The sequence below is a fragment of the Crotalus tigris genome, unplaced genomic scaffold, assembly GCF_016545835.1.
Source record: "Crotalus tigris isolate CLP2741 ecotype Arizona unplaced genomic scaffold, ASM1654583v1 scf7180000017551.9496454, whole genome shotgun sequence".
Lineage (NCBI taxonomy): Eukaryota > Metazoa > Chordata > Lepidosauria > Squamata > Viperidae > Crotalus > Crotalus tigris.
This window is the reverse complement of record NW_024096469.1, coordinates 1,969,523-1,993,538: the sequence shown is the minus strand read 5'-3', so window position 1 is coordinate 1,993,538 and position 24,016 is coordinate 1,969,523. Positions and strand designations below refer to the sequence as shown.

General features: G+C 38.1%; 1 protein-coding gene across 4 annotated transcripts in view; it reads left to right on the top strand.

The window, feature by feature from the left end:
* Positions 1 to 24,016, top strand: part of ATP10B (ATPase phospholipid transporting 10B (putative)) — a 144,775-nt gene that overhangs the window by 97,366 nt on the left and 23,393 nt on the right. For 3 of the 4 annotated variants that reach the window (XM_039343550.1, XM_039343559.1, XM_039343575.1), the window contains 8 exons: positions 2,231 to 2,337; positions 8,713 to 8,844; positions 13,276 to 13,403; positions 15,774 to 16,026; positions 17,307 to 17,536; positions 19,658 to 19,837; positions 21,512 to 21,658; positions 23,075 to 23,675. In XM_039343550.1, the coding sequence (XP_039199484.1) occupies positions 2,231 to 2,337; positions 8,713 to 8,844; positions 13,276 to 13,403; positions 15,774 to 16,026; positions 17,307 to 17,536; positions 19,658 to 19,837; positions 21,512 to 21,658; positions 23,075 to 23,675 (1,778 nt within the window). The remainder of the gene's footprint in view (positions 1 to 2,230; positions 2,338 to 8,712; positions 8,845 to 13,275; positions 13,404 to 15,773; positions 16,027 to 17,306; positions 17,537 to 19,657; positions 19,838 to 21,511; positions 21,659 to 23,074; positions 23,676 to 24,016) is intronic. The other variant, XM_039343568.1, reaches the window with a different exon arrangement.

Below are 24,016 nucleotides of genomic sequence, written 5' to 3'. Positions count from 1 at the left end.
AGGAAAAGATAACTGAGGCTTGGATACTCAACCTTGTTTGCTCTTTGTGTTTACAATGGGTGAATTACTAAAGAGCTTTCCAAAAATATATTCACCAATCAAGTTAATCCATCCAACTCCCAACATGATATATAAACTAGTGGGAAGTGTACTGATAAATTATTCCATAGCACACTGAATGTTTTTATATTCTAAAAGTGAACTAATACAACTGACTTCTATAATGCTCCAACTAAACACTGCAAGTTATCCAGAACATATTCTAGTTGCTAGCTATCTGTAGTTAATTTTCTGACTCATGGGGAGTCATTGGGTTTATACAGCCCATGTAATATGAAACTAGTACTACCGAGCCAGAATATTTAAATATGCAAACAAATGTCAATTCCCAACCATGATAAATGTAAAGCAACACTGCTGGGTGTGTCTCATTATTGCTGTTCCTAGGAACTCTTATAGCATCCCAGTATCAGGATCATCTGAACATGGGCTGTAATTATTTGGTTTCTATGGATCATTACCTTCATTTTTATTGTAGCCAAGCACTTGAAAATTGGGAGAGGTCCAAGCCTCACTGAATGTTATTACTGATGAGGACTTTCTTTAGGTCTGTGGCTGATCCTTTATCGGTTCCTTTTTTAATGGAAAATTACAGCTGAGATTTCCTACATTAAAAGCATATATTCAATGTATTGAACTGTAAAATCCAATCAGTCACTCCCTAACCTTTCCCATAGTTATTTTGCAAGTATGTAGATAGTGGTTAGCAGAAGCGTTGGCAAAAGAGATGAAGCAACCTGTAGTTTGCACAAACTGTCATTTGTAGGATCACATTGCTAACATTCAATGGACAAACACTAGTAGAGGAGTATTCTACCAATTTCTAATGTGAAATTTAAAAAAATATATAAGTATTGACTTGAGGGGAGGGGAGGGGAGACGAGAGGAAGTGAGGGGAGGGGAGGAGAGAAAGGAAAGGAAAGGAAAGGAAAGGAAAGGAAAGGAAAGGAAAGGAAAGGAAAGGAAAGGAAAGGAAAGGAAAGGAAAGGAAAGGAAAGGAAAGGAAAGGAAAGGAAAAAGGAAAAGGATCTCTACAGAGAAATCAGACCAACCCACTTGTATGACATTAAACCTTTCCCCCTCTTCTTTGTGAGGAGGAAACAAAAATAATAGCAAAATAGCATTTCTTCTTGCTGTTAAAAACTCATGCAACCCACTTTGCCTACCCTTCAAGGTTCCATCCAAAAAAGGTGCCAGAACTCCATTCTGGACGTTCTTTGACAAAAAAAAGCCCTAGCTCCAATCCTGAATATTAGTTCGCTAACAAAGTCAAATTTTCTGCCATGCATCTGTGGAAAGGGGTAATTGTTCTCTCACCTTAGATTCCATCATAAGAAAGGAAAATTCATGATAAACATTCCATTCAGAATCTTCCAAAAGTAAGCTTGAAACTTAAGTCATAGAAAAAAATGAAGCATTTTGAGGCTTTTTTTTTCCAGACAAAAGACAGATGGTTGCTTTAAAATACCATATTTTTTGGCATATAAGGTGACCAGGCATATAAGACAACCCCCGACTTCGGCGCCGAGTCGCATGCCTAGAAAGTCATCTTATATGCCAGAAACTACCATTATTTCCAGCGTATAAGATGACTCAGCGTATAAGATGACCCCCGACTTTGGCGCTGATTTCAACGCTTTCGAAAGTCGTCTTATACGCCGGAAAGTACAGTAGCCTTTGAGCATTAAGTATGAGGACTCCAATCAAGTGCCTGAAAGCATTTCACCATGTACACAGATTTATCTGCAGTGGCAAGGACATACTTTCTTAAATGCTGCTGGCAAAATATACCCAATGTATTGAATTTCCACTGCTGACACTTTGCTAGAACAGAAAGTCAGAAGAGCCGCCGAGACCTTTGAACATTTATATTAAAAGAATCTATTGTGTGAAATTAAATAATGTGTTGTGTCAAAACATTACATGATGATCTATAGGAGCCTAGGGCACAGGACATCAGAGAAATCGACTTTTCTGTAATGTAAATTCTCAGCCTTTTAACACTGATTTGAAGCCTCAGCATGGTAGTGAGCCCCTGCAGTACTTTATACCATCAGTGAGCCTCAAAACATAATCACCCATGGTCATGATATTAGTAGTGTATTATTTAGCTCTGAGAGAACAAGGAAAAATATATGAAGAAAACAACACACATCTTTCTTCTTTGCAGGGAACAGCCTGATTGCACACAAATTGGACTTGACAATGAAAGCCTTCTTCTTCGTGGTTGCATAATAAGGAATACAGAAGTTGCAATAGGAATTGTTATCTATGCAGGTAATTATTGGATTTATTTTTCATACAGCTACAGATTGATACTAAGGTTGCAAAGAGTTCTTTCTCCCAGCACTTTTTGTGCAAAGTAAAATTTGTTTTGCCTCTAGCACTTTCTCTGTAAAATGCAGAACTGGGGAATCTACCTCTATCAATTTTCTTTTTCTTACCGGCTCCTACCCTTCATTATTTTGGATAACTTTTAAATTGAGTAATAATTTTATAAAACTCAAAACTGTCTATGTTACCATTCGTAGTTTATTCTGAGAAATAAATTCTTACTTAATGCATTCTTTTAGTGAATTATATCTTGCTTCTTAAAAGTCAGCTTTATGGTTTAAGAGAAGAAGAAATGCTGCATTATACAGTACATACAAGAAACCAACTTGTGGCCTTTGATGGCATTCTTCATGGTTGTGAGCAGGAGGATTGTGCTATTTTTGTAAACTACTTTAGAAATGCTTATTGAAGATCACTATAAAAGCAGCACTTAATCAAGATGTGTAAAATGGAAAGGGAAGAAAGGTTATGGTATGTTTCATTAGTGACTGAATATAGGTAAAGATTATACTACCCAGAGAGAAGAAAGCATTGTCAAGAATGATTTTTAAAATAATGGGTTCTGGAACTCTTCAAATTCTTAGAATGGCAAAGGGGAAAGTTGCACTCTCAACCAATCTGAAGAGTTGTCTTCACCTTGTATTGTAAATATAAAATCCCCATCCCAAGTCCTCAAGAACTGCCTAAACTAATGAGGTTTGCTCTGAATAACTTGGCTTCTGACTGAAATGTCAGCGTGCACTTTTTTTAGTTTGTATAAAAAATGTTGCAGTTGCTGTGCTGATAACAGTAAAACTATCACTCAGGAAAGAGACATTTGGAATTAATTTCTATCCTTATCTTGTCACTTTAAATGTTGTGGCAGCTTTTGACTTTAAAACACTGGCATAACCTAGCAGTACCTCTTGGGAATATTTTTATTTTCCTAGTAAATTGCTTTTCAAAATTTCTTTTCTTTGATGCCAGTGGTGTTCACACAACACGTATTGCTCATGAGCAGTGAAAAGTGGAAACCTCAAATCACAGTGATAATACTGGTTTTGTTTTCCTATTGTATTTCTTTAGAAATGTTCGAGACCACCCAACTCTACAATAACCCTGAATAGCTTACAGTAAAAACCATAAAAATATCATTAAAAACCCAAGTGCCAGAATAAAAATAACCATTAAATAGCACTTAGCAATAGCAATAGCAATAGCAATGTCTATTGGAGATTCTCAGTCATCCAGGTCATAGTTATCCCAAAGATGCTTTTTTTTTTTTTCTCGAGGCAACTGGAGTTTCTTGTTTTTCTTTGAAAACATTTCACTTCTCATCCAAGAAGCTTCTTCAGCTCTGACTAGATCAGTGGTTCTCAACCTGTGGGTTGGGACCCCATTTGGGATCAAACGACCATTTCACGGGGGTCGCCAAACAACACAGTCCGCCATTTTTTTCCCCTTTTCCTTAGCTGTGCTACTCTCTTTTATTCTTGAATAGAGTCTAATTCTATTGCTTTCAAAAGCCAATAGGAATTGTCCAGGCTGTCTCTGCCCTGCTGAGCCCGCCAAAAGTCCCATTCTGCAAACGGTGCTGCACCAGTTGAGTAGTCCTTGACTTACGACCGGTTGAGTAGTCCTCGACTTATGACCGGTTGGGGGTCATGGCATTAAAAAGTTTGAGAACCACTGGACTGGATGGTGGGGAATGGAAAGATTTATACTCCTTGCAGACAGCTGTTCATTTGCATTCTTTTAGCAAGTGGTTAATGCTACCTGGAGGCTTATCTGTGTCTTTAGGATCACCTGAGTGGTGCAAATGTGTGTGGAGCCTTCTTGGAACTGTTGAAAGGACTGTATTGTAGACTGGAGATAGATGATGCCATATCCCTCCCCCTCTGTTGAGAGAGGGCTGTTCAGTTTTGACATAGATGGCCTCTTTGACTCCTCTTTCAAACCAGTGGTCCTCTCTGTCCAAAATGTGTCTTCAAAAGAGTGGCCTTTGTCTTTTAAATGCAGATGGACTGCTAAATCTGGTCCTGATGGATTTGTTCTCCTATGTTGTGCCATACGTTTATAAAGTTGTTGTTTTGTTTCTGAAATGTACAGACCTGCAGATGGCTCACTGCATTGTACTACATATACCACGTTGCTCAGTTTGTGTCTGTTGTTGCCTTGAGAGAGAAGAAAATCATCTTTGGGAGAGCAATAGCAATGGCACTTATATATTGCTCCATAGTGCTTTACAGTGCTCTGTGAGCAGTTTACAAAGTCAGCATATTGCCCCCAACAATCTGGGTCTTCATTTTACTGACCTCAGAAGGATTGAAGGCTGAGTCAGCCTTGGGCCAGTCAGAGTTAGCCTGCAATACTACATTCTAATCTCTGTGCCACCGGGGCTCCTAATAACATTCAAATACAGAGACTCATCACCTGCACTCTAACCCAGGGGTGTTAAACCGCACCCATCCCATTGCCGGCAATGGAAAAAAAGTCACGATACATTGCGACGTGTCACATGACATTGCAAGTTTGACACCCCTGCTCTAATCCAAGTCCTGGGGAAGGAGCCAATTTTTAAGGTTCTTTTAAACATGGCTCAGATAGGGCCAAATGCATCTGGGATGATGCTGCAGGTAGCAGGGGTTGCAACAGAAAAGGCATGCCTCCTAGATCCCATCAGATGGAGCTGCTTAATGCATGGGACATTGAGCATGTTGGATATGGCTAGTTGTGCAAGCCAGACAAAAACTACAGAAAATACATAGTCCTTTAAATAATCAGTCCCTATGTAATGAAATTCCCTGGTTATAATTTCTCCTGAAATGGGAACCATTAGATTCCAATTTACTCTGTGTTTCTTTCTGGCCTGCTGTTTTGTTGGTACTTCAGATTCACTTTGGAAAGATCTAAACAGCATTAAAATTATTCACTGCTGGATCTAACTTATTGGACTTTCTTTATGTTCACCCAGAACATGCACTAGTAGATTCTCATTAAGACACTCTGGCAACTGTGAAACAGTCAAACTTACTTAGAAATCAGTCGGCCATCTAATTAGGTTTTAAGGCATTAAAGTACTCTGCATTTTCTGGCTCCAGTTGAAATTCATTGTGAATAAGGACTTCAGCTAACCGCTTTCCATTTGCAAAGAATCCCCAACAGACTTTAAATTTAACCTATGATTTCTCTACATTGTTCTCATTATGTGTAGTCTCAACCACAGTCAGTATGATGTTGTCTGTATGACTATAGCTTTTGAATTGTAGACAGCTATGCACAAAGCCTGCTGGCCACATACTCATTTTTTTAAACCAGCCAGATGCTGGATGCATTGTCCCCAAAACTGCATTAGATTGTTCTACCTGCATAGAAAGAGGAACAATGGCATGCTTAGTATTCTTCACACACACGCACATAGATTTTGGCATACTGCTCACGCACTTGTTCACATATATTTTTGAACATCCACTGACTGTATTGCAAGATATTTTTTCCAATTGCCTGCTATTAAATCCATTGCACAGAAAGACTGACTATTGAAACTGTTAATGCAGAGAAGCTTCAAACAGTTCCTCTTCACTGAAATCAAATCACCATGGTAGAGCTTGTGAATCATTGTAAATCTTGCGAAAGTGGCATTTTAGCATAATGTGTGAAGTGTGTTATCCCAGCAAATCCTGAGTGCTGCAAGGCAACAAACCCCATGAGAACCACATGCAAACAAAATTGCACTTGAGCGCTTTCTCCTTGCTAGGCTAAATAAAGTCCTAGCTGGGAATCGAAAGCTTGGGGACATGGAAACCAAATGGGAAATACATGCCAACAAACAAAGAATGATTCACTGGAAAACAAGTTGCATATGTCTATGAAACAAGAGATAGAAAATGCAAATCAACTTTCCAAATGGGACAAGGAATACAGGTCTGCTGATTTGCCCCACAGCTGGTTTGCAGAAAGCATTATACAATGGATTGAGGTTCAGTCAGCCCAAAAGGCAGAGGAAAAATAGTATCTAAAAGCATCCCACATCCCTACACTGTTTTAAGACACTAAAACAAAACTTTGTTGTCTTTATGGAAGTGAGATGCAGCATATAATGGTGTCTCAATATACCAGAGTTTTCACAAAATGTACAACAATAAATAGTTACAGCAAACATCATCAGTCCTGTTTTCATTCCTGTAATAGTCCATGAATTAACCTAGATATCAAATATATCAGAGAAATTACTTCAGGGAGCTCTATAGGAACTCTCATTTTGGGAAGTTATCTCAGTTGACTATGTCTGTTGCCTCTGGATTGGGTTCAGAGACAGAATTTATGAATTGATTTGTGGATCAAATCAAAAATCCATTAAACTAATCACTCTGATTTCCATTGTAGCCAGCCAGATGGTGCTGAGAAAGTCACAAGCAGAACATGATGAAGCAGCAATGGCCAATTTCTATTAAGCAAATTATTTCAGAATGTGGAAACTAATTTGAATGCTTATGGTTAATTTTCAGTGATATTGCTACCCAACACATAGTAAACTAATCCACAGTTTGTCAGCACAGCCCCTGAAGCACCAAGAAACAGCATCCCCAGATGGCAACTGCAGAATTCCAAAGCTTTTGTAAAAAGAAAAGTTATAAATCATTTTTTTAAAAAAATGGCCAGAATCTCACAGATATATATATTTTTTTAACATTCTTACATGAGCTCAGAAGAAGATAATCTTCGGGAACTTAAGAATTTCAGTACTACTTGGAAAAGATCTTGGGGGGAGGAGATCACCAAAGAGTGTAGTTTTATGAAATGAGAAATATTTTTTAAAGTATTGTTTTGATTTCTTGCCTCCGGTCTGCTTATGTGAGATTCTGTGATAGAACCATAAACATATTGTTGATCTCTATTCCAGTCTTTTTAAAAATTATGTAAGGAGTGACCTTTGTAAAGTTGTATAGCAATTATTAGCTAGCATTTACTTCTTACGTTTGGGATAGGTGTTATTTATTCAGGTGATTTAGAAGACATTTATTTATTTTATTTTATTAATTAAATTTAGAAACTGTCCATTTATAAACATACATCTGCCTTAAAATAAATAACATTCAGCAGAAGTAAATAATACATCCATTACAGCCATCTGTTTTATTAAGAAACCTCAAAGAAATTCATGTTTAACTTTCCCTAAATATGTAATTATTAAATAAGCTGCAATAAAACCTTTGTTAAAGTTCAGTTTAAAATAGTTATCTATTCATTCTCTCCGCATTGTTGACAATTTTATAAAGTCCAATTCTGATCCTCCTCCTTTTTTCTCCTAAAGTAAAAATCCAAACTATTTGTGTACTTGTGGTATTTTCAAGATATTTTTAAAACGCCTTTCAGCTTTCTAAAATCCAGGTTGATGAGCAGCAATAAGAACATAATAGCCCTATCAAACTACTGCTTCATTTAATTATCTGTGCTGTCAGGCAGCTGTTCCTCTCAGTTGCAGATAAAAAATTTTCCCAGTTTTACCATTATTTATTTCCGGTAAATCCAAGATTTACTGTGCTGTTTTAGGAAATCGGGATATATTGTTGTAATCTTCTTGGCTTCTGCAATATCAATCTACCATTGGAAATCTGTTGCCAAGAATGCAGTTTGAATTACTTCTACAGATAGCTGAGGAAGCGTTTGTACCAATCTCAGCCTTATTATTCTAAATAATAATCCAGCCTGAAAACATGAGTATGATCACCTTTGACTTTGTGGATTTGATAATCTTTTCTGTATAATCCATCTGTAATCTCTTCCATGAACCTGTGATTCTTTGTGACATCAGTATTTTTTTAATCTATTTTGGCTTTCAGTTATGGAGAGGACAATGTGAACATTCTTCTATCCTTCTTTGGACCATTTTTCTGAATCCATCTATCACTCACTTTCTTTAAGGTTTCTTCCTTTGATGTACCCAAAAATTATATGCCCACAGGTTGAATCAAGGATCTTTTGACTTCAAAGTATGTCCTTCGCAACACACGTGCAGACCTCTTTTTTTTTCCTCCAGGATTTGTGTTTTCAGTTGAGCAGGAATTCTGGTTTTAGACACTTTTCTTTGTTTCTCCGAGCTTCCTCCAGAGAAGATATTAATAGATTCTTTGTGAGATACAATTCTTTCCAAAACCTCTGAAATTGCAAGACACTCAACATCTCTGGAAATCATGTTGTTGCACATACCTATCCTTTATATTCCAAAAACTACCATGAAAATGCATGTGTGTATGGCTAAAGTTTGGTTTCTTGTAATCCCTGAGTTCTTTGCATTCATAAGATAATTTTATCTTTATGCATGTGCACACCTGGAAGGCCATGAAACCAAAGCTATGCTGAATAACAGAGGTCCTCGGTATAAACGCAGCAAGATAGAACAACAGATGAACATGGATATATTCTTCTGTGTGGGACTGCTCTTCATCATGTGTCTCATTGGAGCATTAGGTATGGAACAGTGGTAAAAACCATGTCTACTATTTGTGAAAGCTTTTTGTAACATGGTGCACTTGGACAGACTTTTCTACAGATGAGAAGATCAATGCTGCCCTTTGACAGAGGGAAGAGAGGCTCTCACATAGTACATGAGGAAAAAACCTGAGCAGTGGCAATCAATATCAGCCAGTGACACTAATTCTATTATGATCTTGTACGATCAGCATCTCAAGATAGACCAGACTACGACATTGAGGTTATGAATGCTAACTACTTTATGATAAGGTTACAGTAACAAGATCTGTAGAGGTTTGAATGCACTTTCCCTCTCCTTCCTTTATCTTCCTGAACTCTAGAGAGGGTTATGTCTAAAGTGCTTACTCAAATTATATTTTGACCCCAGATTCAGAATTATTTTTAATCTGACCATTGGCTTGGTTGCAGCTCTTCCTCTTGTTCATCAAAGTTATATCGACTGCCCACTACAGGTATATCTTTAACATTAAAAATTAATAAAGATTTATTGTTAGTCCAGCTAACTTTTATGTCTGGAAAAGACATACTCTCTTATATTTTGCTCCAGGCAACATTTCTTGAACTAGCCATGAAGTTTGTTTAATTTAAACTTAACCCACACTGTAGAACAGAACAGCCTGAAGTACTTTTTATTCTGTAGGGGTCACTATGTAAAAAAAGGAAGAAAAGAACAATGCATGTGAGCATTAAGTATATCTGTATATTTAAAAGTTACATATTTGGATTCATGTAAAGACACTTTCTGAATACCCCACCCCACACACAAAAACACTTTTTAACTAACTAAAAACTTATTTATTATTATGAAATAATTTGTTTGCAGCCCATCTCATCGCCACTGTGCCTCCAAATGCTATAGACCTTTAGAACAGTGGTCCCCAACCTTTCCACCTTGACAGCTCAGCCCGGCATGGGGGGGCATGTGAGTAGTATGCACATACTTGGTGTGAGCGGCAGGTAACTGCACCCTCAGATTACACCAATGGAGCTTTGTGCATGAGCAGCAGGTGCTTGCACTCGTGCCGAAACTCCAGTCGTGAGTGGGGGGCACTGGAGCAGAGGGTGCTTGTGCTCACGTGTGAAGTTCCACTCATGCAAGTGGTGGGCACTTATGCTCGCACATGAAATTCCATTCACGTGAGTGAGGGCGCTGGACCAGAGGGCACTTGTGCTCACTCACAAAACTCCACTCATGCAAGTGGAGGGTGCTTGTGCTCATGTGACCCTCCACTTGTATGATTAGAGAGTGCTGGCTCGCAAAGCTCCATTTGCGTGAATGGAGCTTCATGCATGAGCACAGGTGCACTCCACTCAAGCACCCTCACTTGTGCGAGTGGAGCTTTGTGCATCAGCAGAAGGGCCCACCACTCATGCCAGTAGAGCTTTGCATGCACATGCTTATCTGCTACTCGTATGAGTGGAGTTTCCCAAGTGCTTGCTTGCCCATCACTTGCACAACCCAGTTTCAAACAGGATTTGGCCTGGTTTCAAACAGGGCATGGCCCAGTAGTGGGCCACAACTAAGGGGTTGGGGACCCCTGCTTTAGAAAACTCATTTTAAAAAACTTTTTTAAAAAATGTTTTGTCATAAGAAAAAGAGAGAAGAAAGAAGGAACAGCTTTTATAGGGAAAGAGACAAATGTTTAAAGATGCTTAGATCAGATGTTCAAATTGTGTTCTTTAGAACACTAAAATTACATGAGAACTTGATGTGGTCTTGTGAGAGATTAAGAGAAAAAAAGTTTATTCAAATGCAGCCAATTTTCTATCATAGAGCAGTTTCTCTAAGTTCAAAAAGTTTAAAAGCCCCTTCTTTAGTTCATAGATATGTTTTTAGGAAAGACATTTTGTTAATCATGGAGTATTTGTTATTGATGGAAGATGCATTTTTCTTCTAACCCTTTGAATTAAAATCATAGAGATTTCATCTAAAATTACCTAAGCCTGGATTTGCATCTGTTGATCAGTTTTAATATGGTTGCTTAATTTATAACAATATAACAATAAAGTTAATGCCATCTATTGTGCTTTGTAAACCATCATTTAAATGTTAATATGATGTATGTAGTCAGATTTGGCTTATTCAATATATACTATGCTAAACAAAAAGTGTTTTCAGAATAACATGTGAACCCAACCCATTTTGCACCCAATAATGAAGGGATCTTACTGTATCTATCTTGTTGTACATGATATTTTGGAATAATGGGATAATTAATTTGCTCTAATGCTTTTGAAAAGCATAATTTTGGGGGGGGAATCATATAGCCTTTTCAAACTTTTCTAATTGGTTTGCCCAATTGAAAATCTCTATTTCCATATTGGGATGTTGTGTTTTAAATTTATTCTGTGGAATACTCTTGGTGTGTAGGTGTGCTCACCGGCTAGGCCTTTTGGATATTGCTATTATTCTTTCTGTTTTTTCTATTACTCCTTTTATTGTGAAAGTGATGGCTCAGGACAGCACAATGGCTCAGTGGTTCAGATGCTGGGTTTGTTGACTAGAAAGCTGACAGCCTGGGTTTGAGACCTGAGCGTCGCACGATGGGGTGAGCACCCATTTTTGTTTAGCTCCTGCCCACTTAGCAGTTTGAAAGCATGCAAACGCAAGTAGATAAACAGGTATCACTTTGGTGGGGAGGTAACAATGCTCCATGACATCATGCTGGCCACATGACCACAGAAATATTTTTAGACAGTGCTGCCTCAATGGCCTTGAAATAGAGATGAGCACCACCCCGTATAATTGGCAACGATTAGTGAAGTAAAATCTGCAGGGACTCCTTTACTTTTTTTCCTTTCTATTGTGCACTGAGAGTAGGAGTCTGGCTGAAAATTACAAGGAATGAGTTATAATGGCCTTGAAGAATTTTTGCCTGCGATTTCTAGTCTTTTCATTGTGAAGCCCATAATAAGCGTATGAGAAACACTTTGAAAACCACAATGGGCTAAAGCACATTCAATATGGATAGAAATTTGGACATAGAGAAAAAGTTCACTGCTAAAATTAATAATTCATTGTTGTAAATTCCCTAGATGGTACCAATCACTTTCAATAAATAGCAAAAGAAAGATTGCTCTCTTACCAATTGCAGAGATTGTGTCCTAATGTGAGCAGGAGTTGCACGGATGTCAAATTCTAATGAAAACAAGTCCACCAAGACTCCACAAATAAATATTTGGCAGAAGTAGCAAATGTTCCTATAATTGTGTCCCAATTTCTAAGTGTCAGTCTACAAGTGAGTTGCACAATGCTCCACTGGAATTTAATTTATTTTGTGTAGTGAGAGCCTTTGAGGAAAGTGGCATGGCATGGCTGTAAGCTGTTGAATTAGCCAGACAAAAAGAGCTGAACTATCTAGAAATGAAGAATCCTAACTAAGCAGCAGTTCAGTTGTTGTTGTTTTTTTTTCATTTCATTTTTAACAAAATGGGAGCTTCAGGTTCAAGTTATAGTCTTGGTTTAATCTGGGATCACAAATGGAGGAGTTTTATACACTGGGAATGCAGTATGTCTTCCTCTTTCAGGGAGGAAAAAAATACATCAAAAGATGGAAAAGTGAATTACAAACAAGTTTAGTCTTAATCTTTGTAAGCCTTAAAACTGGGGAACATGTCCTGATCTACTTCCTCAGATTTCCCAGGATTGCCCTGCATGTATTTCTTTTTGACATACATTTCATTATAAGGAGATGGGTAGAAAATGATTATTATTTTTTTTGCTTGTCACTGTTCTTTGCCAGAGATTTTAATGTTGCTCTTTAATACACACTGATTGTATTTCATTTAAATGGAAACTCATTCTAACGAAAAAGTCAGATGCTGATATCTATTGATAATCTCCTGCTTCATTTCATAGAAAATCCAATTTTATACACTTAAAAGCGGTACAGTTTGTTTTTTAACTGTTTATTAGATAATGGCTTATAAACTAGTGCCACATCCGAATGCTTGAAGTGGAATTAGCTGTTACAGGTTACGGCTGTAGAGTAAATAGCCCATGATGGGTGCAATAAAACTAGGGGGGGGAGGGAAATCTTTCCACATAGAATTATTACAAAGTAATGAACTAATTCAATGTTGGTTATATACCACATTACACCAGTGAATTTCTACTCATGCAAAAGGATATTTATTTCTTCTCTTCTCCATCTCATTAGATCCCAAAATTACTGCAGAAAGTCCTGCTCTGAATTTGCAGAGGGGGGAGGGGGAGGAATGAGGAGGGACACAAAAAAGGGGAGGATGGAAATCCATACCAGCTACCAAAAGCTGCTCCATCAGTGTAGCAACATAGTTGAATACAGCTTATTATATTTTATTTTAATGTGCTTGTCTCCCTCTTCCCAATTTCCTGCATATGCTCTGCTGAGTTCATTATCTCAAATATTTTGTATTTGAATGCAGGTCAAAGTGTTTGGAATGGACGTTTTCGCATACATCCCTTATTTATCATCCCAGATGTAAATGGCAATTACCTTGCTCCAGCTCTTGCAGGTTTCTACACATTTCTAACAATGATCATCCTTTTACAGGTGGGAAAAATCATTATTGCATGAATGAGAAAAGGTTTAAGGTTATGTTTTACCCCACAATTACATCTCAATTACATTACAGGGGCTTTCTTTCAAGGAGGCATAGGCAGTGCTGTGGAGAAACAGAACAGTCAAGCAGCTTAATGATGAGCTAGGTGTGAACTCCAATTCACATTGTATCTCAGCCTTGAACTCAAGAGACACCCTTGGACAAGCATCTTCTTTTCAGTATCACAGCTTCAGTTTAGCCATCCTCGTTGCAGTGCAGGAAAATACATTATTGATCTATTCTTGTTTGGTTAATAATAATCACATAACTACTCCTCAAATGCACTTTTAAAATATGAAAGAGCTGTAAATAAGCTCTGTTATTCTTCTTTCAGCGAGGAACCAATCAATGGTTGAGAGAAATATCTCAGTATTAATACTACTGCTTCAAACAGCATCTCATTATTTTAGTGGTAATCTTTAAATATGATTTTAGATGTGGAATGAAGAATATTTTGTAGTCTTGGTTGGACCACTCTTTTTTAAAGTATTCTTACTGGTAACCAACAACTGCAGAAGACAGAGCAAAGTTTAAAGTTTCTGAGGATTTCTGTTGTAGTTTCCTATTGTACATATGTAGTCCCAACTAAAAGCCTATTTCAGTGATGGTGAACCTTTTAGAGACCGAGTGCCCCAAAACCTCCCCTCACCCTGTCCCCGCTCCACCCTGCCCGCTGGGCCACCCACCACCTCTACGGCCCGCCACAGATCACAACAGCGCCATGGTGACCACGCCCTCCGCCCATGCCCCGCAGCATCATCTGCACACGATGGGGATTCCGGGCAGCGGGGAATCTTGTCCCTGCTGCCCGGCTACCATGTCCTTGGCTGGGCTGCTTCACATGGGCCACGCCCGGGGGCGACTCTCCTCTGGGGGGGCTGCTGGTGAGGAGGGGGCCATGGGAGGAGGCGTGGCTGGGGCAACGGTGCATGTGCCCATAGAGAGGGCTTCAAGTGCCACCTCTGGCATGCGTGCCATAGGTTCGCCACCACTGGCCTATTTTTTTACTAGCAACTGGGTGGGAAATTACAGCACCGATTTTTAGAAATTTCTATATTGTAATCCTGGCATGTAGGAGAAGAAATACAACAACAAAAAGAAAGAAGCCCAACCTTTTATAATTAAGAATCATTTAGAATCAGACAGCATCAAACCAAATCAAATTGTACATATAAATACATATACAGTTGCTTTATTATTTATGGACAATGTCATTCCTGCTTTTTGTCATGCAGAAGGAAGTTACTATATAAACTAGGAAAGAAAACTGATCCTGGCTCAGGCTTAAAAGTTAAAGCAGCTCACAAAATGTGAAGGTGGGGATCAGGCTGAGGCTGCCATACTATAACATAAATTATTGCCATTTTACCTGTCTAAATTTTACTCCTTGACCCAAGCTGCAAATTTGTTTGCAGGACAAAACATTCAGGTTTGTATGAGTAACAGCAGAATTTACCTGTAATGCAAATACAGTTAAAGAAGGAAATTTGGTTTAGAAGATCTACACAGAATTCTAAATACACCCAGCAGACTGCAGGTTCCTGAGCATGCAAGACTTTTCAGAGTGAGTTTTAGACATGGTGTAGAAGCTGCAAGAAATTGGTTATCCCAGATAGATGGATGGGTGGACAGACAGACAGGCAGGCAGGCAGGCAGGCAGGCAGGCAGAAATGAAAAGTGCCAGTGATTGCAAAGAAACAGGGAGAGAATGATCTCATTAGAAAATTCTGAGCAGAAATTTATTTAGAAAGTGCTCCAATTTTAGAGTAAAAGTAGTAGATCTAATCCAATATAAATCCATACCATTTTATATTAAAACTTTCCAGAAGAATCCCATTGTAGTCTGTATTATTATATATTCTTACTATAATGTGTCATTATATATTCATTTCTTATATTTGAAGGTCACTCTTTAAAAAGGTTCTTACAGGATCTAACAGTAAAGTTTAAAACAGCAACCATAAAACAGTAATTACAATGAACCATTCAATCTGAAAGTTAAATTTAAAAACAATATCAAGCAGATAATAAAAATCAAGTGCTAAAACTGATATAAATATTACAGTAAAAGTTACCAGCCATGGAAAATAAATGTCATTATTTTCCTGACTTCTGTTGAGCTCCAGGATGGCTGAGAAAGAGGCACTGGAATGGGTGAGTACTCTGTAGATTTGAAGGGCTATAAAGTCAGAGTTAGACATGGGGATGTTATGGAAATCTCTGTGAAGACATCTTGTAGCAATCATTGTTAATGTCAAAAAAGAAACAGAAAATTATCCAGCAAAAGAATTTCTAACATGCTGAAAAATGTCTTCTTTCAGATCTTAATTCCTATCTCCCTCTATATATCAATTGAACTAGTCAAGTTGGGTCAAGTCTTCTTAATTCATAATGATATTGACTTGTATAATGAAGAGAAAGATTTGCCCATACAATGCCGAGCACTCAATATCACTGAAGATCTGGGACAAGTTCAGTATGTCTTCTCTGACAAAACAGGGACACTGACGGAGAACAAGATGGTATTTCGAAGATGTACAATTAATGGGAAGGAATTTTCACATCAGGAAAATGGTAAGATTTGTTGGCTTGCTCTTAACTGCTAAATTAGTTTGAATGTGAAAACTGCTGGAGAAAGAAATTCCCTCAAATATGAAAAGCAAATGTCCCACAGCTTAGTCCTTTCCTGGGAGTTGAGAAGGAGTTAGACTAAAGGGTACGTTGTGTGCAAATAAAGGACACAGGACTATATCATACATGCATTTATCTATAGAGAAGTTTCTCACAGTGTAAACACTTTGTGATTCAGGTCCCTTACACACAGAAGGGTACAAAAGAGTATTTGCACCTCTGTGAAAACAAGGAACTTATATGAGGAGAAGCTGACCCAAGATCAGCTCAGCTTCAGCTTTAAGCAAACATAAGATATCCATCCAGCATTTATTTTGGAAATGTGAGGGAACCTCAGCTTGGCTCTGGGGATTTCACAATTTTTTGCTTACTATTCTCTGCAAGAGAAACCATTGGCTACCTCAACTTCACCCCCATCCCAAGGAACAACCATGTGGATATGCACAAAGCAATGCAGAAATGCAGCCAACTTTGGAAAAGTAAAGTCCCTAGTTGTGTGGGAGTGCCTTCAAACCCCCCATTGTAGGGAAAGAGTGGCAGAACCTGAGGGTGGAATTAAAAGAGGATCAGCCTAAAATCTCTACATAGCCACAAGCAAGCTAAGTCCACCCCTCCCCCCTTGAATTCCATTCATCCCTATCTAACTCCTAGATTGTGTGTAAGGGACCTGAATTCCTAACAGGGGCTCATCGTTAGTTGAGCCTATTCCTGTGCATAGGCATCAGTAGCCATAAATCAATTTAATTAGACCTTCACATGTGAACCTGATCTCTTGCGCCTGACCCCCATTCCCCTTAAGCAGTGGTGGGATTCATCCAGTTTGCACTACTTCAGCAGAACCGGTAGCTAATTTTTTGTTGCCCAGGCCCAGAATGGACTTCCAGAAGCGGCATCTACACAGAGAACTAGTTGTTCACATATTTGAATCCCACCACTGCCCTTAAGGCTTAATTCCTACCCCACAGTGACTTGCAGGGCTGCCTTTCCTCCATTGTTTCTGCCTTCCCTGCCAGAACAATAGAAGGGGCACCTTTCTTAGGAGCTTGAAGGGACAAACACGGTGATCTTCTTTATCTCACTAAAACTCATGTGGAGTAGATTGATGAGCATAACTGGCTTAAAATCACCTAGTGAGCCCTGGTATATGTGGGGATTTGATGCTGGGTCTTTCAAGTCCAACATTTTAACCACTACACATTCTTGGTTCTTTCTATCTCTCATAGCTAAGCGGCTGGATTCTTATAAGGAACTTGATTCAGAGAATGAAGACTGGAAAAAACATTTGAGCCTCCCCTCCAAAGTTGGAGAAACAACCACACTAACACAGAAAAACAATGCTAGGCCTTTGCAAAGATGTCATAGTGCTCGGCCCCATTTTCAGGGACATGCAAGAAAGAAATATCAGGGTCTCTGGGGAATAGCTCCATCTCAGGTGGCATTTAGCAGCACCCTTGTAAGTATGGCCTTTCACTTCTTTAAATTATATAACCTTGCTCCTACAGCTGGTTTAGGGAAGAAAAAAAAGTCTCAGCTGTAACTATAAGAAATGGAGGGTAATTATGATGACCCAGGGCATGGCACAGAGGCAAAACAGTCAACTGGCAGTTCAAACCGCCCTTTATTTGCTTCAATTTTCCCCAAATGCTCCCACATTTCTGGCAAGCTGCAGAACAAAGTAAGACACACACACCTTCAACAGCCTCTGGCTGCAAGTAATTTCACAAGTTTTTAACTCTTCAGGCAGGGAAAGTGTGTGTATGGAACAAGCAATTTCTGTTCTGAAAAACTGTATCAGGAGCAGATAAATTGGGTTCCATTTAAATATCCCTTCTTATACATAAAAGCATATCCTGGCATATGCCCCAAATATATAGTTCGTTGATTTTTTTGTTCTGAGTCAGGAATAATAAGGAGGTAAAAAGAATAAGAAATAAATTAGCATGCCGCGAAGGCACAGGAGTTAAAGGTTAGTACAATGACTCCTTCAAATATCTGTCTCTTAAGACCATTGACAAAAAATCAGGCAAGTAGCTACATTACATGGGCAAAATTATACGTGAGCGCATTCTTAAAATATTAGGCAAAAATCAGGCAAATGATGCAGAGAGGCAAATGCAAATGAGAAGAACAAATCAATTGGTCTAGGCAGATTATTGTTCTGCTAATGCAAATGTGCTTTTTTGGTTATTGGAAGAGAATTAGATATAAATTTGGAGCAGTGAGAGCAAGCAACAAAAACAGTCACTGTTGACTGTTGTTAGTTACGACTCCCTGCCTTTACACATGAAGGAAGCCCAAATATCTGTCTTCACTCAGCCCTATTCCTTCCCATCTTGGAGCCAGTGGTATTTAGTAAAATGTCTCTGGCATCCAGCAAATGATATCCAATCCCTCCAAAAGTAAGATACAAAGAAGCTGAACTGTAGACTCCTTGGTGCTCTCTGAGTTTGTTTGTTTTCTTAGATGTTTTATTACCAAACTAGGTAACAGCATCAGTTTTGGTAATGAAACCTCTGCAGGAAAACGACCTAGCTCAGAGAGCACCAAGGACCCCACAGTTCAACCCTGAGCTATAAATATTCTCTTCTAGATGTTGAACTATAATGCAGGTGCAAGTATTTTTTTTAACGATGGATAATACTTTGAAAACATTTTTTGGGCTTCTTGGCAGAGACAAGCATGGCAGGACCTGATGTCTTTCCCAAGGGAGGCTGGGGCAGAACATCGAGGGTACATTTTTCATATTTTAGGAACCTTGGCAATTATTGATAATAAGCTAATTCTGTCTGGGGAATGGGACAATTTGTCACAGCCAACTTGCCATGGCCAATTCGCTGCAGCAAGCTCACCACAGCCAGCTGGCTGTGGGGCAACTGGCCACAGCCACTTAGCCGCAGGACAACTCGCTGCAGGACAATTTAACAATTCTATTTAATTATTTAAAATAAATAAAAATTATTTTTATTTTTACCATTCACATTTTATTCTTTTGCATCCTTTCTTTAATGATTCTATTCCACCATTTCTTCGATATTAGTGTAACTCTTGCCCCACAGTGAGTTGTCCTGTGGTGTGTTGGCCGTGGTGAGTTGACTGCAGCAAATAGTCATAGACCCTTCTGTCTGAGGCTTTGTGCATTTATTTCCTTTCATGTGCCCCCAAAAAGCAAAGAAAAATTAAAGAATCACAGTTCAGGCAGTTCACCACTGAATTTAGGAGCACAATCTGTGGAAAATTAGAGGGATGTGATAGCAATAGCAATAAGACTTTGCAGCCCTCTCCAAGCAGTTTACAGGGTCCTCATTTTAATCACCTCAGAAGAACGGAAACCTATGTGCTATTGACCCCTGTTGAAACTGACATGTGAACTGTAATACTGAAGAATGGTTATATATGCGTGGCTATATTCAGCAACTGAAGTAAGTTGCCCTGTTGCCTTTGTGTTTAGATTGTTATTATTCTGTACAAACACGGTGTTCTGGAAAGCTTTACAACACCCAGCATAAGATGCTATTTTTCATACAATCCTAATCCTGCAAATGTTTTTTTTTAACTGAATAATAATGCATTTCAGGAGAAAGACGTGACCCCTGACAACAGACTGCTGATGAAAATGAAGAACCTCTCATGCCCACCAGAATCTTTGAAATCCTTTACAGCTGGAGGGACCACCTCTTCCATCACAGACTTCTTTCTTGCTCTGACCCTCTGCAACATGGTGGTGGTCTCCACAGCAACTGAACCAAGGCAAAGGGTAATCTTTCACTTTGACTGCTTTGCTAATTGAGGAAGAATGTTTTATTAATTTATTGAATATAATAGTTGAATGTATATGGCAACCACTCTCAAACAGGGAAGAAAGAAATCTGGCTTTATGTCAAGGGAGAATATTTCTGTAATTTTGGCCTTCAATAATCCCAGTTAATGTCCAGGATTCCCTACCTTTGTGTGAATGAATTTAAACTACATCCTACTGAAAGAGGAGAGAAAGTGCAAGAAAAACAATAATTCATTGTACAGAAACAAGTTTCAAGCAATCCTTTATCAAGGGCAATACAAAATAATAACATATAAATTACAATTTTATTCATATAAAAAATCTGTAATTGAGAAAAGAGAAGACTGACATTCAATAGACCATATTGTTGGAATCTACAACAAAAGAAACACATTTTGAAATGAATGAACTAATTCTATTTACTTTTTCTCTACATCTTTGAAAAAATGAGAATATCAAATAACCTGGACCAAATCCAAAGTACATCCACTCTAGGAAGAAAAACATCCACTTTAGAAAGAAAAAGGTGAAACTAATTAAATTCACATTTTAAAAAAGCATCAATTTCTTTTATTACTTTTTATGGTTTATATTCCCATGTTTAAACATGAACTCACAGATTCTCTAAAAGGTTCTTCAAAAAAAAGACCCTCCCAAAAGCCTGTATTTTTTCTCTACTAAATTATGAAGAATAAAGTCAGAGAAATAGGTTTATTTTAAATAATACATTTAAGCTACCTGTGCTTATCAGCTAAAACATGCCAATTAAAAGTCTCTAGCAAACTTACTCTGAGAAAAAATAGCCAACATGAGGATTAACATGAGGATCTTTTCTTCTGTAAAAAAATGTTGCTCTGTTCTTAAAGGAAAACCAATATATTTAAACTGAATAATAACCTTAGGATATATCATATTTCTTGGTTATAACAAAAATATTAATTTATTAATTGCTACAGTCAAAATTTGAGTCATATTGCAAGTTTTTATAATTTTATTAAAAGTTTTTTTAAGATAGATTTTTATTACACTTTCCATAAGTTCTTTATAGAACACTACTTTATCCTCATTTGGGGCACAAATTCCCCATGTCAAAGTCTTAGTCCCTTTCAAATAATTTTCACCCCAACAAATCTACTATGGTCATCAGTCAATACAAGTTCTGGTTTCAGTGGAGGATTTATCCAAGTGATTTAGAGCCCATTGCTGATGGAGATGGATGGCTAAGAAATATGAAATATAAAAAAATTAAAATATATATATACAAAACAACTCCATTTCTTTTTTAATTTTTGCTGAAATAAATTCTTCACCTAAGTTTTATAATTTGTGTCTTTTTTCCAATATGTGTCACTTGTAGAAAATTGTTTTTCAATTGATTTTAAATGATTTTTTTTCTCTTTTGAGAAGTATTTGCTTCATTTATATTCTATGTTAAGCATTTGTAATCCATAATCAAGCCAAAAATTTAGAAAGGTCAATATGTGTAGTTCAGTATCACCCCTTTCAGTTTCCTGTTGGACCTGCTGAAGGTTTTGTGCACTCTCATTTGACACCTCCATTTGAAACGCTTTGATTTTTTGTAAAAGTTCCTTCACCTTGTTATTGCAATTTTTATATTTTATCCCATCCTGAAACTCACTTCTTTTTCAGAACTATTTTATGCACTCAGAAAAGTCCTTGTGGTTGAGCAAAGAAATACAATGCTCAGCTTTCTCCCTCCATCATCCCTTACATTCTAAATCAGAGGTCCCCAATCCCCAGGTGCAGACCAGCACTGCCAAGAACCAGACTACACAGGCAAGTGAAGCCCCATCTGCACACATGTGGGATCCAGACAGCACGCAAAACCATGTCCCCCCCCCAGTCTGCAGAAAAACCGCCCTCCATGGAATTGGTCCCTGGCACCCAAAATGTTCAGCTCAGTGTAACCCAATAAAAAGAATTTTAGAACAGCATGAATACTCTACAATACTCTAAAGTATTAGCAAGATGCTACCCATGGATAGGATAAGCCTGGGAATGTTGTTTGGTCATTAATCATATTTTATATACACACTTTTTCTTGCATAGTTTGTTTAAATAATCTTCTCCATAAACCCATATAGAAACTGGGTGGAATACACAAATGGCAATGCAAACTGTCATGCAGTAAAATGGCTGACTCATACATCTCTATCTTTAATTCATTCTTCTATTTGCAGTGAATAGGAGCTTATTAAAAAAATAATCTATCTTTCTATACAATAAGAAAAACTATCATCTTCATATAGAACATGAGTTGGCCATTTTTCACCCTGGAACCAGTGTGATTTCTTGCCTAAACTAAGATCCACGAAGGGCACAATCAGTAAATGTCATTATAAATACACACTTTTTCTTGCATAGTTTGTTTAAATAATCTTCTCCATAAACCCATATAGAAACTGGGTGGAATACACAAATGGCAATGCAAACTGTCATGCAGTAAAATGGCTGACTCATACATCTCTATCTTTAATTCATTCTTCTATTTGCAGTGAATAGGAGCTTATTAAAAAAATAATCTATCTTTCTATACAATAAGAAAAACTATCATCTTCATATAGAACATGAGTTGGCCATTTTTCACCCTGGAACCAGTGTGATTTCTTGCCTAAACTAAGATCCACGAAGGGCACAATCAGTAAATGTCATTACCACATCATAGCAAGCAAGACCAAGACTTTTTAACCCTCTTGGTGTGTGCATGCATATGGGGGGAAGTGAGTTGAGAGGCAAAATTAGATTGTAAACCAGGCAGATGAGTAAGAAAATCTTTTAGTCACTTAACCACCATAGACCAGAAAAAAGGCACAATCATTTGAGAGTTGGGGATTTTTCTGAGGCTTAAGACACCCACTTTTCCCCTTAAACCATTTATAGAGCTTAAAACACTGAAGGAGTACCCAGAAATTTCAGTTATACCCATTCTGTCTCAATCATTAAAAAGGGTGCTATGTAAGTATCTCAATTCCTAAACTGCTCATGTAGAGCTTTGATTTCTATCTACATAAGAAAGTCAACAAAATTTCCCCCAATCTAGATGTCCAATTAAGGAGCCCCTTGGTTTGAGTAAAGGCATTACTCAGCACCTTTTTCATGTTTCCTCTGTTAATGTGAAATGGTCCAATTTCATATTAGCTATGCTGCAGAATGTTTTCTTTAATTAATCCCAATTCCCTCTTTTCTCTTAAGGTTACAACTCCATCACTGATGAAGCAGTCAGGACTCTCCCTGGAGAAAATTCACCAGCTGTTCCAGTGGCTGAAGTTGGCAAGCCTCAGCCAGACATCGATTCAATCAAGTTCAGACTTAGGAGAGAGCATTAACACTGAGAGCAGCACAGCCTCTGCTGAATCAAATACAAAAGATGAATGTCCTACTCAAAGCTGTTCCAGCTTAACAGATGATGACAGTCTTAGAAGGGAGTCCTTCAGTGAGAATGACCTCTGTGGGGTTTCAGATCCTTCTCCAAATGAGAGGAGCTTTGCAGGCAGAGACCATGGGCCTTTGCAGGGAGAATTTTGTTATGAGGCAGAAAGCCCAGATGAAGCAGCTCTAGTCCACGCAGCCCATGCCTACCAGTTTACATTAGTCTCCAGAACTCCTGAACAAGTGACTGTAAGGCTGCCGGAAGGGACTCTTCTGACCTTTGACCTCTTGTTCACATTGGGATTTGATTCCAGCAGGAAGAGGATGTCGGTGGTAGTGAGGCATCCCCTCACCAAAGAAATCATAGTCTATACCAAAGGGGCAGACTCCGCCATAATGGATATATTGGAAGACCCTACCAAAGGTAAAGAACCAATGAACTAGGAGGAAGGCAAAGCTTGGGTTGTTGGACAATATCTTCAAGATTTATAGATTTTTGTTTGTAGCAGAAACTATATACTTAGAAACTGTAGTGAAAATGAGAGCAAGGATGTTGATTTATACAATTAGAAAGGATATTGAACAGACTAATTAAGATTTGCAGAAAGCCTACATTAATTTGTTTTTATGAGCACTGTATTAAAATGGTAAGAAACGAGCATAGTGATTCTCTAATAGACAAACTGGTAATTAACAGTAAGCTCTTAATAATAGTAATCACATTCTAGGGCAGGGATAAGGAACCCCATAACCTGCAGAGCTTTG